The 16,614-nt window shown below is 43.0% G+C and overlaps 1 protein-coding gene across 1 annotated transcript; it reads right to left on the bottom strand.

Annotated features, from left to right (window-relative positions):
• Window positions 1-421: 421 nt before the first annotated feature.
• On the bottom strand, window positions 422-13,757 carry LOC120042187 (acyl-CoA Delta-6 desaturase-like). Its single transcript, XM_038987055.1, has 12 exons — window positions 13,512-13,757; window positions 11,929-12,039; window positions 11,286-11,483; window positions 9,443-9,544; window positions 6,606-6,731; window positions 5,473-5,533; window positions 5,272-5,348; window positions 3,608-3,705; window positions 1,964-2,060; window positions 1,371-1,450; window positions 621-746; window positions 422-488 (listed from the first exon to the last, which is right to left on the bottom strand). The coding sequence occupies exons 1-12, from the start codon at window positions 13,755-13,757 to the stop codon at window positions 437-439; spliced, it is 1,374 nt and encodes a 457-aa protein (XP_038842983.1). The 3' UTR covers window positions 422-436.
• Between the last annotated feature and the right edge of the window lie 2,857 nt (window positions 13,758-16,614).

The raw sequence follows: 16,614 nt of genomic DNA, 5'->3' as shown, positions 1-16,614 counted from the left end.
TAATACAGAAATATTTGTATTAATTAAGATCCCCATTAACAGCTACTCTTCCTGGGGTCCAAACGAGGTTAAAACATCACAACAACATCATCAAATAACACAATACATTATTACTCTACTATGTAGTAGTATATGTAGTAGTAGTAGTAGTATACTATAGAGTACCTGTACATTAAAGTACTCTGTTTGGTAGGCAGTATTAAGATGGCAGGGGAAGGGGGTAGGTTTCACACCAGACATCAAGTTTGACATGCAGACCTGTGCACTGTGATTGACTTTAAAAAAAAGGTGATTTACGCTTGAGCTGACATCCACGCTGTTTGCAGCGATCATTATCAACACAAACGTCTAAGAAATGTCCCTTTTTCGATCTATCTCTGTTCGCAGGTAGTTAATATGTGATGGATTTAAATCCCGTCCAGAGTCAGGAAGGGATTTATTTATGAAGATATGCATCCAACCACAGATCCCCTGACTTCTTCAGTGACCTGGGGAAGAACAGAGGTGGATAACAAACCAGGTAAATCACACAGGAGACTGAGAGCAGCAGGTATCACCTTATGATGTATAATCTACTCCCAGTGGATAGCACTAAACTAGTATTAATTTAAACACGTTACCTGAAAACATCAGTGATGCCTTTCTGCAAAGTCTTGACCTGATAGGGAACTCCATGTTTCTCACACAGAGTACGAACCAGAGGAGCCACCAGGTGGTAGTTATGACGAGGCATGGTGGGAAACAGACTGGGAGACAGAGGGGGAGACAGAGAGGCAGAGAGAGAGAGTGGGGGAGACAGAGGGGGAGACAGAGAAAGAGAGTGGGGGGGCAGGGAGAGAGAGAGGGGTGGGGGAGGCGACAGAGGGAGACAGAGAGTGAGAAAGAGGCAGAGAGAGAGATAGGGGTGGGGGAGGAGGAAGGAGAGAGAGGGGGAGACAGAGAAAGAGAGGCAGAGAGAGTGGGAGTGGGTGGGGGAAGAGGAAGGAGAGGGAGAGAGAGAGGGGTGGGGGAGGAGGAAGGAGAGAGAGGGGGTGGGGGAGGAGGAAGGAGAGAGAGCGAGAGAGAGAGGGGTGGGGGAGGAGGAAGGAGAGAGAGGGGTGTGGGAGGAGGAAGGAGAGAGAGAGAGAGAGAGAGAGAGCAAATGCTATCAGAGAAACCTCAGTTTCTGAGTAGGATTGTATCGATATTGTATCTAAACACTATTATGAGGTACAGTAATTAGTACAAACAACAAATTATATTTAAGATCAAATGAAGCTGAATACTGCTTAAACTATAATTTAGTATGTCAATGCCCTGATAAATGACCATATAAATACAGTATATACTGTTGACAGACAACAGTAAGGTGGGATATTTGTTTCACTTACTGGTGTTCAATCTGAAAGTTGAGGTGTCCACTGAACCAGTCGTTGAAGGTTGACTGTTCAATGTTGCAAGTAGCACTCAACTAAGACCAGAGAAAGAGACACGTTACAGCTCCCTCTGCTGGAGAACTACGGATGGCACAGCCCCAGAAAACACTCCTGGGCCTGTATTCAGTACTGCTGTTCCCGGATCAGTTTAGCCTTTTAAGATTATAATGAATAGGAATGTATGGACAGGGGGAACCTGATCCTAGATCAGCCCTCCTACTCCAAGACACTGTATACGGACCCAGTTGTCTAGTAATGATGACATGTTACCTGCATGGTGAGCCAGTCCTGGTGTCTCTAGTAATGATGACATGTTACCTGCATGGTGAGCCAGTCCTGGTGTCTAGTAATGATGACATGTTACCTGCATGGTGAGCCAGTCCTGGTGTCTAGTAATGATGACATGTTACCTGCATGGTGAGCCAGTCCTGGTGTCTAGTAATGATGACATGATACCTGCATGATGAGCCAGTCCTGGTGTCTAGTAATGATGACATGTTACCTGCATGGTGAGCCAGTCCTGGTGTCTAGTAATGATGACATGTTACCTGCATGGTGAGCCAGTCCTGGTGTCTCTCGTGATCCATCTCCATAGGAAGGTGATTCATCTGGGTCACCCACACAAACCAGTGGCTTTCCAAAAACCTATATACAGTACAATATTCACAATACAATTATTCAGCCACAATAGTATGTTACATTACTACATCAAGCACATCATTGTGTTGTTTTATAATACTTAAGATCAGGGCTCTCCAACCCTGTTCCTGGAGAGATACCCTCCTGGAGGTTTTAACTCCAACCCTGTTCCTGGAGAGAAACCCCCCTGGAGGTTTTAACTCCATCCCTGTTCCTGGAGAGAAACCCTCCTGGAGGTTTTAACTCCATCCCTGTTCCTGAAGAGATACCCCCCTGGAGGTTTTAACTCCAACTCTGTTCCTGGAGAGAAACCCTGCTGGAGGTTTTAACTCCATCCCTGTGCCTGGAGAGAAACCCCCCTGGAGGTTTTAACTTCAACCCCAGATTAATCTCATCAACTAGCTAATTATTAGAATCAGGTGTGCTAGTATAGGGTTGGAGTTAAAACCTACAGGAGGGTTTCTGACCATAGGACGACATTAAGCCGTACACTCCACAGAACTGGGCTTTACGGAAGTGTGGCCAGAAAAAAAGCCATTGCTTAAAGAAAACAATAAAACAATAAAACAATACGTTTGGTGTTCGCCAAAAGGCATGTGGGAGACTCCCCAAACATATGGAAGAAGGTACTCTGGTCAGATGAGACTAAAATGTAGCTTTTTGGCCATCAAGGAAAATGCTATGTCTGGTGCAAACCCAACACCTCTCATCACCTTGAGAACACCATCCCCACAGTGAAGCATGGTGGTGGCAGCATCATGCTGTGGGGATGATTTTCATCTATGGGGACTTTGAAACTGGTCAGAATTGAAGGAATGATGGATGGTGCTAAATACAGAAAAAATGTCTTGAGGGAAATCTGTTTCAGTCTTCCAGAGATTTGAGACTGGGACAGAGGTTCACATTCCAGCAGGACAATGACCCTAAGCATACTGCTAAAGCAACACTCGAGTGGTTTAAGGGGAAACGTCTTGGAATGGCCTAGTCAAAGCCCAGACCTCAATCCAATTGAGAATCTGTGGTATGACTGAAAGATTGCTGTACACCAGCGGAACCCAACCAACTTGAAGGAGCTGGAGCAGTTTTGCCTTGAAGAATGGGCAAAAATCCCAGTGACTAGATGTGCCAAGCTTATAGAGACATACCCCAAGAGACTTGCAGCTGTAATTGCTGCAAAAGGTGGCTCTACAAAGTATTGGCTTTGGGGGGGTGAATGGTTATGCACGCTGAAATTTACTGTTTTTTTGTCTTATTTCTTGTTTGTTTCACAATATAATATATTTTCCATCTTCAAAGTGGTAGACATGTTGTGTGAATCAAATGATACAAACCCCCCAAAAATCTATTTTAATTCCAGGTTGTAAGGCAACAAAATATGAAAAATGCCAAGGGGGTGAATACTTCGCAAGCCACTGTACAGGAGGGAACAGGGTTGGAGAGACACGCTGTAGATCATTTGAATACAATTAATGAATCAGCGAATGAGTGAGTTAGCGAACCAGTGAATGAATGAATGAGTTATTCTTTGAGCTCCCTCTCAGTTCATACTTTACCTGACGAAGCTGATCAATGCTACTGAGCCAAAGAAACCAAAGAAGGGATAGTAACAGCAGAAGAAACGAAGGTAGAAACTCATCGACCACGCCAGATCCTTCACAGGAGACAAAGATTGGTATTACGGCCAGACATGATCACATCTGGGGTTCCTAGCAAAGCAACAATTATCACATCTAGGGTTCCTAGCAAAGCAACAATTATCACATCTGGGGTTCCTAGCAAAGCAACAATGATCACATCTGGGGTTCCTAGCAAAGCAACAATGATCACATCTGGGGTTCCTAGCAAAGCAACAATGATCACATCTGGGGTTCCTAGCAAAGCAACAATGATCACGTCTGGGGTTCCTAGCAAAGCAACAATGATCACGTCTGGGGTTCCTAGCAAAGCAACAATGATCACATCTGGGGTTCCTAGCAAAGCAACAATGATCACATCTGGGGTTCCTAGCAAAGCAACAATGATCACATCTAGGGTTCCTAGCAAAGCAACAATGATCACATCTGGGGTTCCTAGCAAAGCAACAATGATCACATCTGGGGTTCCTAGCAAAGCAACAATGATCACATCTGGGGTTCCTAGCAAAGCAACAATGATCACATCTGGGGTTCCTAGCAAAGCAACAATGATCACATCTGGGGTTCCTAGCAAAGCAACAATGATCACATCTGGGGTTCCTAGCAAAGCAACAATGATCACATCTGGGGTTCCTCGCAAAGCAACAATGATCACATCTAGGGTTCCTCGCAAAGCAACAATGATCACATCTGGGGTTCCTCGCAAAGCAACAATGATCACATCTAGGGTTCCTAGCAAAGCAACAATTATCACATCTGGGGTTCCTAGCAAAGCAACAATGATCACATCTAGGGTTCCTAGCAAAGCAACAATGATCACATCTGGGGTTCCTAGCAAAGCAACAATGATCACATCTGGGGTTCCTAGCAAAGCAACAATGATCACATCTGGGGTTCCTAGCAAAGCAACAATGATCACATCTGGGGTTCCTAGCAAAGCAACAATGATCACATCTGGGGTTCCTAGCAAAGCAACAATGATCACATCTGGGGTTCCTCGCAAAGCAACAATGATCACATCTAGGGTTCCTCGCAAAGCAACAATGATCACATCTGGGGTTCCTCGCAAAGCAACAATGATCACATCTAGGGTTCCTAGCAAAGCAACAATGATCACATCTAGGGTTCCTAGCAAAGCAACAATGATCACATCTAGGGTTCCTAGCAAAGCAACAATGATCACATCTAGGGTTCCTCGCAAAGCAACAATGATCACATCTGGGGTTCCTAGCAAAGCAACAATGATCACATCTAGGGTTCCTAGCAAAGCAACAATGATCACATCTAGGGTTCCTAGCAAAGCAACAATGATCACATCTGGGGTTCCTAGCAAAGCAACAATGATCACATCTGGGGTTCCTAGCAAAGCAACAATTATCACTGTGAGTATGAAGTTCTGATGGTACAGTCAGTGTGTTGATGGTGGTGCAATATTATGCTCGCTAGCTTTAGTGAGCGATGAACAAGGATTTAGTGCCCCAAGGTGTTAGCATAGTCATATCATTACTCTCTCGTGGAAGCCCTTATGTTCCAGATGGGAATGAAGAGGAGTAAGTCTACATTTAGTTGGTATGAAATCTCACCACCCAGTCCTGTCGTAAAAACATGGTCCGCAATATCTGGATGTGGAAATACACTGGAATAAGTAGTGGAGGTCCAACTGAGAGACAGAAGGAAAATATTGGTAATACATACATCAGTGGTCTATATTTTGCTTTTATGTGTCCAATGGAAGTTGATGTGATTTATATACGGAAATCCATGAAAGGTGTTCAGAAACTTACTGAGGAAGAAGTACTGGTGTTGGTGATGGTAGGGCATGTACTTCAACTTCTTTACACCATACTGCAATAGACAGAGACAAGGAGTCAGATGGATCTTACTTCAGAGTACTACTTAAGTCGTTTTTTGGGGGGTATCTGTACTTTACTATTTATATTTTTGACAACTTTTACTTTTACTTCACTACATTCCTGATGAAAATAATGTACTTTTTACTCCATACATTTTCCATGACACCCAAAAATACTAGTTACATTTTGAATGCTTAGCAGGAGAGGAAAATGGTCCAATTCACACACTTGTCATGAGAACACATGGTCATCCCTACCGCCTCTGATCTAGCTGTCTCACTAAACACACATGCATCGTTTGTAATTTGACCATTATTTGACCATGCATTATTATTATTTGATCATGCTGGTCATTTATGAACATTTGAACATCTTGGCCATGTTCTGTTATAATCTCCAACCGGCACAGCCAGAAAAGGACTGGCCACCCCTCATAGCCTGGTTCCTCTCTAGGTTTCTTCCTAGGTTTTGGCCTTTCTAGGGAGTTTTTCCTAGCCACCGTGCTTCTACACCTGCATTGCTTGCTGTTTGGGGTTTTAGGCTGGGTTTCTGTACAGCACTTTGAGATATTAGCTGATGTACAAAGGGCTAAATAAAATAAACTTGATTTGATTTGTAAATGATGTTTGTGTCTGCCCCTGGCTCTCCATACATTTTCAAAACAAGAAAATGGTGCCATCTGGTTTTACTTTATATAAGGAATTTTAAATTATTTTTACTTTTACTTTTCATACTTAAGTATATTTAAACCAAATACTTTTAGACTTTTACTCAAGTAGTATTTTACTGGGTGACTTTCACTTTTACTTGAGTCATTTTCTATTAAGGTATCTTTACTTTTACTCAAGTATGACAACTGGGTTCATTTTCCACCACTGGTTATTTCATGAATATTAAATTAATCTAATGAACAATTACATGGATATTTAAACACTACATTAATAATATTACATGAATGATTAGATTATTATTGAAATATGACATGGAGTCAGATGGGTCATAAAGCAGTAAGGTTGTGGGACCAGTTGGGGCAGAGATCACATATATATTATAGAGATAACTACCTCTACAGGCTGTTTGTCTCCCAGGACGAAGACATGCAGTGAGTTGACATCAGGATCTTTACTAAACACGTTGGGTTTAGCGTGGTGCTGGAAGTGACGATGGTTCCACCAGTTAGCAGAGGCACCCTGGAAACACACAGCTACTGTTACTTATTAATGGTACACACAATTACAATTACTGTAACTTACACCTGTTGGACACTACACTAAATAAGGCTAATGTATAGTAGTGAACTTGGAAACGTAACACTGCTCTTGTTTTTTTGTTTTTTAAATTTGTATTTATTTTATATGTCACCTTTATTTAACCAGGTAGGCTAGTTGAGAACAAGTGCGACAGAAACCACAACACAGAGTTACATGGAATAAACAAGTGTACAGTCCACACAATAGAAAAAAAAGAAAGTCTATATACACTGTGTGCAAATGGCGTGAGGAGGTATGGCAATAAATAGGACAAAGTAGCAAAGTAATTACAATTTAGCAGGTTAACATTGTAGTGATAGATGAGCAGATGATGATGAGCAGATTATGGTGTGTAAGTAGTGATATTGATGTGCAAACGAGCAGCAAAGTAAATAAAAACAATATGGGGATGAGGGAAGGTATATTGGGTGGGCTATTTACAGATGTACTATGTACAGTTGCAGCGATTGGTTAGCTGCTCAGATAGCTGATGTTTAAAGTTAGTGAGGGAAATGTAAGTCTCCAGCTTCAGCAATTTTTGCAATTCGTTCCAGTCACTGGCAGCAGAGAACTGTAAGGAAAGGCGGCCAAAGGAGATGTTGGCTTTGGGGATGACCAGTGAGATATACCTGCTGGAGCGCGTGCTACGGGTGGGTGTTGTTATTGTGACCAGTGAGCTGAGATAAGGTGGAGCTTTACCTAGCATAGACTTGTAGATGACCTGGAGCCAGTGGGTCTGGCGACGAATATGTAGCGAGGGCCAGCCGACTAGAGCATACAGGTCGCAGTGGTGGGTGGTATAAGGCTCTTTGGTAACAAAACGGATGGCACTGTGAATGACTGCATCCAATTTGCTGAGTAGAGTATTGGAAGCTTTTTTGTAGATGACATCGCCGAAGTCGAGGATCGGTAAGATAGTCAGTTTTACTAGGGTAAGTTTGGCAGCGTGAATGAAGGAGGCTTTGTTGCGAAATAGAAAGCCGATTCTAGATTTGATTTTGTATTGGAGATGTTTGATGTGAGTCTGGAAGGAGAGTTTACAGTCTAGCCAGACACCTAGGTATTTGTAGTTGTCCACGTATTCTAGGTCAGAACCGTCCAGAGTAGTGATGATAGTCAGGCAGGCGGGTGCGGGCAGTGAACGGTTGAAAAGCATGCATTTGGTTTTGCTAGCGTTTAAGAGCAGTTGGAGGCCACAGAAGGAGTGTTGTAAGCATTGAAGCTCGTTCGGATGTTAGTTAACACAGTGTCCAAAGAAGGGCCAGATGTATACAGAATGGTGTCGTCTGCATAGAGGTGGATCAGGGAATCACCCGCAGCAAGAGCGACATCGTTGATATATACAGAGAAAAGAGTCGGCCCGAGAATTGAACCCTGTGGCACCCCCATAGAGTCTGCCAGAGGTCCGGACAACAGGCCCTCCGATTTTACACACTGAACTCTATCTGCAAAGTAGTTGGTGAAACAGGCGAGGCAGTCATTTGAGAAACCAAGGCTGCTTCAGTCTGCCAATAAGAATACGGTGATTGACAGAGTTGAAAGCCTTGGCCAGGTCGATGAAGACGGCTGCACAGTACTGTCTTTTATCGATGGTGGTTATGATATTGTTTAGTACCTTGAGCGTGGCTGAGGTGCACCCGTGACCAGCTCGGAAACCGGATTGCACAGCGGAGAAGGTACGGTGGGATTCGAAATGGTCAGTGATCTGTTTATTAACTTGACTTTCGAAGACCTTAGAAAGACAGGGCAGGATGGATATAGGTCTGTAACAGTTTGGGTCTAGAGTGCCACCCCCTTTGAAGAGGGGGATGACCGCGGCAGCTTTCCAATCTTTAGGGATCTCGGACGAAATGAAAGAGATGTTGAACAGACTGGTAATAGGGGTTGCAACAATGGCGGCGGATAATTTTAGAAAGAGAGGGTCCAGATTGTCTAGCCTAGCTGATTTGTACGGGTCCAGGTTTTGCAGCTCTTTCAGAACATCTGCTATCTGGATTTGGGTGAAGGAGAAGCTGGGGAGGCTTGGGCAAGTAGCTTCGGGGGGTGCGGAGCTGTTGACCGGGGTTGGGGTAGCCAGGAGGAAAGCATGGCCAGCCGTAGAGAAATGCTTATTGAAATATTCAATTATCATGGATTTATCGGTGGTGACCGTGTCGCCTAGCCTCAGCGCAGTGGGCAGCTGGGAGGAGGTGCTCTTATTCTCCATGGACTTTACAGTGTCCCAAAACTTTTTGGAGTTAGTACTACAGGATGCAAATTTCTGTTTGAAAAAGCTAGCCTTTGCTTTCCTGACTGACTGTGTGTATTGGTTCCTGACTTCCCTGAACAGTTGCATATCGCGGGGACAATTCGGTGCTATTGCAGTCCGCCACAGGATGTTTTTGTGCTGGTCAAGGGCAGTCAGGTCTGGAGTGAACCAAGGGCTATATCTGTTCTTAGTTCTGTAGGAAAGTGAAAGGGACAGTTTCCTGAACAAAGATTTAACATAGTCCTGGAGTAAAATGTACTTTCAAAGGAGATTATCCATTGAGAATGGTTTCCAGTCCAGGACTGGGTTTAAACTGTGTCCGGTTAATTTATCCAAAGAGTAGCAAAAGATCAGCCTAAAGAAACAGAATTGTCAAATGTCCAACCATTGTCCAGTAACCTACCTTTAGGTGTCCAATGACAAACTTCTGCAGTACGTGATTCCAGCTGGATTTCTTGAAGACTGACAGGTGGCCGAAGTCATGCTGCAGCCAGCTAGCCTGGGCCTGAGAGGGAGAAAGAAAGGCAGATTTTGAATGGTGTCTGACCTTAACCTTAATCCTAACTTAATCCTCTAACCTTAACCCTAACCTTAATCCTAACCTAATCCCCTAACTTTAACTCTAACCTAATCCCCTAACCTTAACTCTAACCCTAACCTTAACCCTAACCTTAACCTAAACCCCTAACCTTAACCCTAACCTAATCCCCTAACCTTAACTCTAACCCTAACCTTAACCTAATCCCCTAACCTTAACCCTAACCTAATCCCCTAGCCTTAATCCTAACCTTAACCCTAACCTTAACCTAACCCTCTAACCTTAACCCTAACCTTTACCCTAACCTAATTCTCTAACCTTAACCCTAATCTAATCCCCTAACCTTAACTCTAACCCTAACCTTAACCCTAACCTAATCCCCTAACCTTAACCCTAACCTAATCCTCTAACCTTAACCCTAACCTTAACCCTAACCTTAACCCTAACCTAATCCCCTAACCTAATCCCATAACCTTAATGTCACGGATTCCCCCGGTACTGCTGCTCATTCCGTTCACCAGCTCCGGAGGTCTACGTCACCGGTCTTCGTGGCATCACTGAACTGGATCATTACCACCAACCCCGGACTGTCCTGTCTCATTACGCACACCTGATTCCCATTCCCCCTGATTAGTATGTGTATAAATGTGCCCTCTGTTCCCCATTGTCCTTGTTGATTATTGTTTCCATGTCCGTTGGTCTTGTGAGTACCTGTGCTCTGTTGTTTCGGCTTTCTTGCAGCGTGTATTGTTGTGTACTTGTTATTACGGGTCTCGCCCTGTGTATTTTTGTGTACTTGTTATTACGGGTCTCGTCCCGTGTATTGTTGTGTACTTGTTATTACGGGTCTCGTCCCGTGTATTGTTGTGTACTTGTTATTACGGGTCTCGTCCCATGTATTGTTGTGTACTTGTTATTACGGGTCTTGCCCAGTGTATTGTTGTGTACTCGTTATTACGGGTCTCGTCCCGTGTATTGTTGTGTACTTGTTATTACGGGTCTCGTCCCGTGTCTGGTTGTGCACTCGTTACTACGGGTCTCGTCCCGTGTATTGTTGTGCACTCGTTATTACGGGTCTCGCCCCGTGTATTGTTGTGTACTTGTTATTACGTGTCTCGTCCCGTGTCTGGTTGTGCACTCGTTACTACGGGTCTCGTCCCGTGTATTGTTGTGAACTCGTTATTACGGGTCTCGCCCCGTGTATTGTTGTGTACTTGTTATTATGGGTCTTGCCCCGTGTATTGTTGTGCACTCGTTATTACGGATCTCGTCCCGTGTATTGTTGTGTACTTGTTATTATGGGTCTTGCCCCGTGTATTGTTGTGCACTCGTTATTACGGGTCTCATCCCGTGTATTGTTGTGCACTCGTTATTACGGGTCTCGCCCCGTGTATTTATTAAAGGTTTAACCTCGCTCTTTTGTTTGGGTTACATCCCTGTGTTTTTGTATACGTGTTTGTTTTGGGCTACGTCCCTGTGCCTTTCATGGCATGTTGTATTTTTGGGTGGAGTATTAAAACCCCCTATTACGTATTCCTGCACCTGTCTCCAATCCTTTATACAACGTGACACTTAACCCTAACCTTAATCCTAAACCTAACCTTAAAGGTAATCTTAACCCTAACCCTAACCTTCGATCCCTATGCCTAACCTTTGAATCTGCCTGTCAACTATCTTCTTGTACTCCCTAATAATACTGTAATGGTACCTGAGACGTGGCCAGCATGAGGGAACAGAGCAGTGTGACGCTCCAGCTGGTCCCCCAGACCCAGAGCAGGCCCAAAGCCAGGGCCTCTAGTAGCAGGATGTGGCCCAGGTAGAGGCTGAAGAACAGGGGGCGGGCACGGAGGAGGCCCTCACTCTCCACACGGTCACGCAAGGCCTGGAAGTCCTGCACTAGTGCTGCCTGTATGGGTTAGAGGTGATCGATAATCAATTAAGACGTATGAAGTAAGGGGTCTTTCTCAATTACTCCGTCCTTGAATCGAGGTGGCGAGCTGATAGGATGCAAGGAAATGCAGAAAGACCAACTGTGATAGAGCATAGTAGATGAACCAGGAGGAAGGTGGACGATGGTAGAGAGATGGGAGTGGAGGGGAGGAAGAGGACAGGAGAGGAATAAGGACAGTGTAAATTGAGAGAAACCTGTAGAGAAGAAGAGGAAGAAGAAGGGTACGGAAATATAAGTAACAGAAAGCTGAAGTACATTTACATTTGACATTTAAGTCATTTAGCAGACGGTCTTATCCAGAGCGACTTACAAATTGGTGCATTCACCTTATGATATCATTATGTAGCCTACAACGATGTATGTTATGTAGAGGGAGAGAGAGAAAGACGGGCCTCCTCACATTTTTCCCATGGTCCTGGCTGGGCTCTGTCGTTGCCAGCTCTCCAATCAGCAACGGCTTCAGAAACTTCCTGACAAAATGAGGATCAGGATGGAATGCGGAAAATGCTTCCTAGAAATCAGAGATATAGATTCATCTATGTTGTTTAAGAGAAATACATACCAATGTCCTCTCAGTAAAAGTAGTGAGTCTACAAAACATTAGGAACTCTTTCCATGATATAGACTGACCAGGTGAATCCAGGTGAAAGCTATGTTCTCTTACTGATGTCACCTGATGAAGGGGAGGAGACAGGTTAAAGAAGGATTTTTTTTTAAAGGTTTGAGACAATTGAGACATGAATTGTGTATGTGTGCCTTTCAGAGGGTGAATGGGCGAGACAAAAATTTTGAAATGCTTTAGAACAGGGTATTGTAGTAGGTTCCAGGTGCACCGGTTTGTATCAAGAACTGCAACGCTGCTGGGTTTTTCACGCTCAACAGTTTCCCGTGTGTATTAAGAATGGTCCATCACCTAAAAAGTTGTGCCAACTTGACACAACTGTGGGAAGAAAGGAAGTCAGAATGGGCCAGCATCCCTGTGGGACGCCTGCGACACCTAGTAGAGTCCATTCCCAGGACGAATTGAGGCTGTTCTGAGGGCAAAGGGGGGTGCAACTCAATATTAGGAAGGTGTTCCTAATGATTTGTACACTCAGTGTATGTCTCTAAGTAAAAATGAATGATGATTCATTCATGGTTAAGAGATTATCATGACATTAGGTGTAGTGTAATATGTCATACAGTCATAATGTACGATCCACTAACAACTAGTGTAATATGTCATACAGTCATAATGTACGATCCACTAACAACTAGTGTAATATGTCATACAGTCATAATGTACGATCCACTAACAACTAGTGTAATATGTCATACAGTCATAATGTACGATCCACTAACAACTAGTGTAATATGTCATACAGTCATAATGTACGATCCACTAACAACTAGTGTAATATGTCATACAGTCATAATGTACGATCCACTAACAACTAGTGTAATATGTCATACAGTCATAATGTACGATCCACTAACAACTAGTGTAATATGTCATACAGTCACAATGTACGATCCACTAACAACTAGTGTAATATGTCATACAGTCATAATGTACGATCCACTAACAACTAGTGTAATATGTCATACAGTCATAATGTACGATCCACTAACAACTAGTGTAATATGTCATACAGTCATAATGTACGATCCACTAACAACTAGTGTAATATGTCATACAGTCATAATGTACGATCCACTAACAACTAGTGTAATATGTCATACAGTCATAATGTACGATCCACTAACAACTAGTGTAATATGTCATACAGTCATAATGTACGATCCACTAACAACTAGTGTAATATGTCATACAGTCATAATGTACGATCCACTAACAACTAGTGTAATATGTCATACAGTCATAATGTACGATCCACTAACAACTAGTGTAATATGTCATACCTACAATATAACATTTGTAACAAACTTCCTGGAATAGCTTGAGAACATTTGACCAACAACTTCCATAGTTAGGCTACTGACCGTGGCATCTTCTCCGGCAAAGTGACTGATGACCCGGATGCCCCCCGGGTGTCTCTTCGCCCACTGGGAAATATTATAGACCTTCCTGTCGATGACCAACCACTGGTCGCCTCTGTGGCAGTGCCTCTGGACCTCTTCCCAGGTGTAGACTGCACTGCCACCTCGCCCTCCTCCCCCTCCACCGGGCCCACCCCTGTCACCCTTGGCCGGCTCGCTTGACTCCGTCTGCTGTCCTCCGCCCCCCATCCTCGGTTCTCTCTCGGTTCTCTCACACCGTCGCTGTGTCGGCTGCCCTCTGTCTAGTCTGTCCAACTGAAGCACACTGAGGACCAGTAAAATTCAATGTACAGAGAGGAAGTCAGGGAATGGAATCAGAATCAGATCATGCTGTCTGAGCCAAGCCACACCTACGTGGTGAAATAGTGTGATACCTCTACAGGTTGATGGTTATTGGGATGAGTCTTGTCCTGGAGGCAGAACTGAGAGATTTCCACTTGATGAACCAGAATTTAAAATTTGCTATATTGTAAAAATTCATGAAAACAAAGACTTAATTTGTGACCCGTTTGTGACCCGTTTGTGACCCGTTTCAGGAAGCTTGGCGTTTGTCACACGTCACAGAAGAGTCATTTTAGGATATTTTTAAAAAATGATTCAAAAATCCATATATACAGGTGAGTTCAGCTACATTTTCAGAAAGTATATTTTGTCAAAAAGTCATTTTCATTGCAAGTTAAAGTGTACTGTTAGCTAGCTAGCGAACGTTAGCCTGCTGGCTTGCTAGCTAATGTTACGTGTAGTAATATTATTTGAATCAGAAACTCCTTTGCATTACTAGTTATAGTCTAATATTAGCTAGCTAGCTAACATTGAACCTAGTTGGTTAGCTTTAGCTACCTGTAGATTCATTCTACAGCTTTGACAATGTTTGTATTGGTGGTAGTATGAGTTTTACCGGTTCATTGTTTAGCTGGCTAGCTAGCTACAAGCCTCAGATGATTACATGACCCATCAAGTTCACCAGGTGTGTCTGGGGGGTGATTACGGCCATCTATTGCATTTCATGAACATGTGTACACGTCTAGACAATAGTGTCCCATCCACTTATCTAGATGCGTCTGTTGGGTTGGTCATAACATTACTTTCACATGACCCATCATTTTAGACAAGTGTGTCTGGGTAACCGTCATCTAATATTTATAAAATATTTTAATCTGGACACTTCCTGCTTTTGATATTGCTCCTATGCAAATATGCAAGTAACCATTTCACTGTACCGTTTACACCTGTATCCTATGTATGTGACAAATAAACTTAGATTGTAGTTGATATAGTGGGTGTTTACCAGAGACAGAGGTCAGAGGTCATGTGAATAACAACATGACCTGCACCAAAGTCAGATTAGGATGTAGGCCAAGGACTAGATAAAGTGTATTCCTACCTGGAGTTTTTTCTTATTTTAGGCTACTACTTTCCCCACTTTTAGTCTTGAAATCTTTGGTTGTTTACAATGCTACTCACTCTGTTTAGCACATGGCCTCACGTGTGAATCCTTAAAGAGATGGGTTGGGGCTAAGGCTTAAGAGGGTGTGAATGGTGCTGAATGGGGTGTAGACAAAGAAGAGCTCTCAGGTAGGTGTACCAAAACATTCAAGGACCATTTTTATAAAAGTGGGGTTACAAGTTTATCAAATCAAATCAAATCAAGTTTATTTTATATAGCCCTTCGTACATCAGCTAATATCTCGAAGTGCTGTACAGAAACCCAGCCTAAAACCCCAAACAGCAAGCAATGCAGGTGTAGAAGCACGGTGGCTAGGAAAAACTCCCTAGAAAGGCCAAAACCTAGGAAGAAACCTAGAGAGGAACCAGGCTATGAGGGGTGGCCAGTCCTCTTCTGGCTGTGCCGGGTGGAGATTATAACAGAACATGGCCAAGATGTTCAAAATGTTCATAAGTGACAAGCATGGTCAAATAGTAATCAGGAATAAATGTCAGTTGGCTTTTCATAGCCGATCATTAAGAGTTGAAAACAGCAGGTCTGGGACAGGTAGGGGTTCCATAACCGCAGGCAGAACAGTTTATCAACTTTCAAAGCAAAATTACTTTCCCATTCTTCTTCAACTGTAGTGTATGATATACAATTTTCTAGCTCTAAGTCTCTACTTTTATCCAATGTAAAAACAATTTTAAAAAATCAAATGTTGCTACATATTTCATTTATTTATTTAACCTTTATTTAACTAGGCAAGTCAGCTAAGAACAAATTCTTATTTACAATGACGGCCTACCAGAAGGCAAAAGGCCTCCTGCGGGGACGGGGGCTGGGATTAAAAATAAAAATACATAAAATAAAAATATAGGACAAAACACACATCACGACAAGAGAGACAACACAACACTACATAAAGAGAGACCTCAGACAACAATCCAGGTGGTGGGTCACATTTAGGGCTAGGCATTATTAAGGTAGACAGTGTGGTTAAGATTAGGTTTAAAATGTGATTGTATGACTTTGTGGCTGTGCCAGCTAGTGACCTTTCTGCCTCCAGAACAAGATTCATGACGAAAAACGCTAACCTGCGACTCTTCTGCCAGAGGGAAGGGTTTTCCAGACAGCGTTGTACAACAAAATATGTTGTTCAATTCATTTGCTGAAAATATCGAATGGCGAATACCTGTAGAGGCGCAAGAATGTTAGCCAGTCTAAGTCCTGTAATTCTGTGGAGTTCCTATTCTAACAACATCGAAACCATTAAATATGTTGCTCAAAATATCTACGAATACCTGTAGCATTCTGTATGGAGTTCCTATTGTAATCTGTTGAGCATCGATGCAATTCACCACCATGTTTATTTTTAACACTATATTAGAATAGAGACAAAGAGCATTGAAATGTTCTCATCAATAAATAATAAAGAATACGGAGATGCGCCATTGTGTGGGCATGGACTCCTCTTCCGTTCCGCATATGTTTCCCGAGTTTTATATGACACACAGTGCAAACCTTTATGACTGTTTCATATTAATGTCTCTATAATGACAGACATTATAAAATCGAATAGTCCGTTGTCGTGTCAACCTTTACAGAAATCCCCAGGCT

Source organism: Salvelinus namaycush, unplaced genomic scaffold (genome assembly GCF_016432855.1).
Source record: "Salvelinus namaycush isolate Seneca unplaced genomic scaffold, SaNama_1.0 Scaffold63, whole genome shotgun sequence".
In the NCBI taxonomy this organism is placed as follows: Eukaryota; Metazoa; Chordata; class Actinopteri; order Salmoniformes; family Salmonidae; genus Salvelinus; species Salvelinus namaycush.
The sequence above is the reverse complement of the archived record's forward strand: the minus strand, read 5'-3'. Positions and strand labels throughout refer to the sequence as shown.

Excerpts from the sequence above, each read along its gene's own strand:
- LOC120042187 (XM_038987055.1), bottom strand. The coding sequence starts at position 13,757 with ATGGGGGGCGGAGGACAGCAGACGGAGTCAAGCGAGCCGGCCAAGGGT. Across the intron at positions 11,484-11,928 it reads GCCAGGACCATGGGAAAAAT|GCAGCACTAGTGCAGGACTT; the intron begins GTGAGGAGGCCC and ends TAACCCATACAG. Across the intron at positions 747-1,370 it reads AACTTTCAGATTGAACACCA|TCTGTTTCCCACCATGCCTC; the intron begins GTAAGTGAAACA and ends TCTGTCTCCCAG.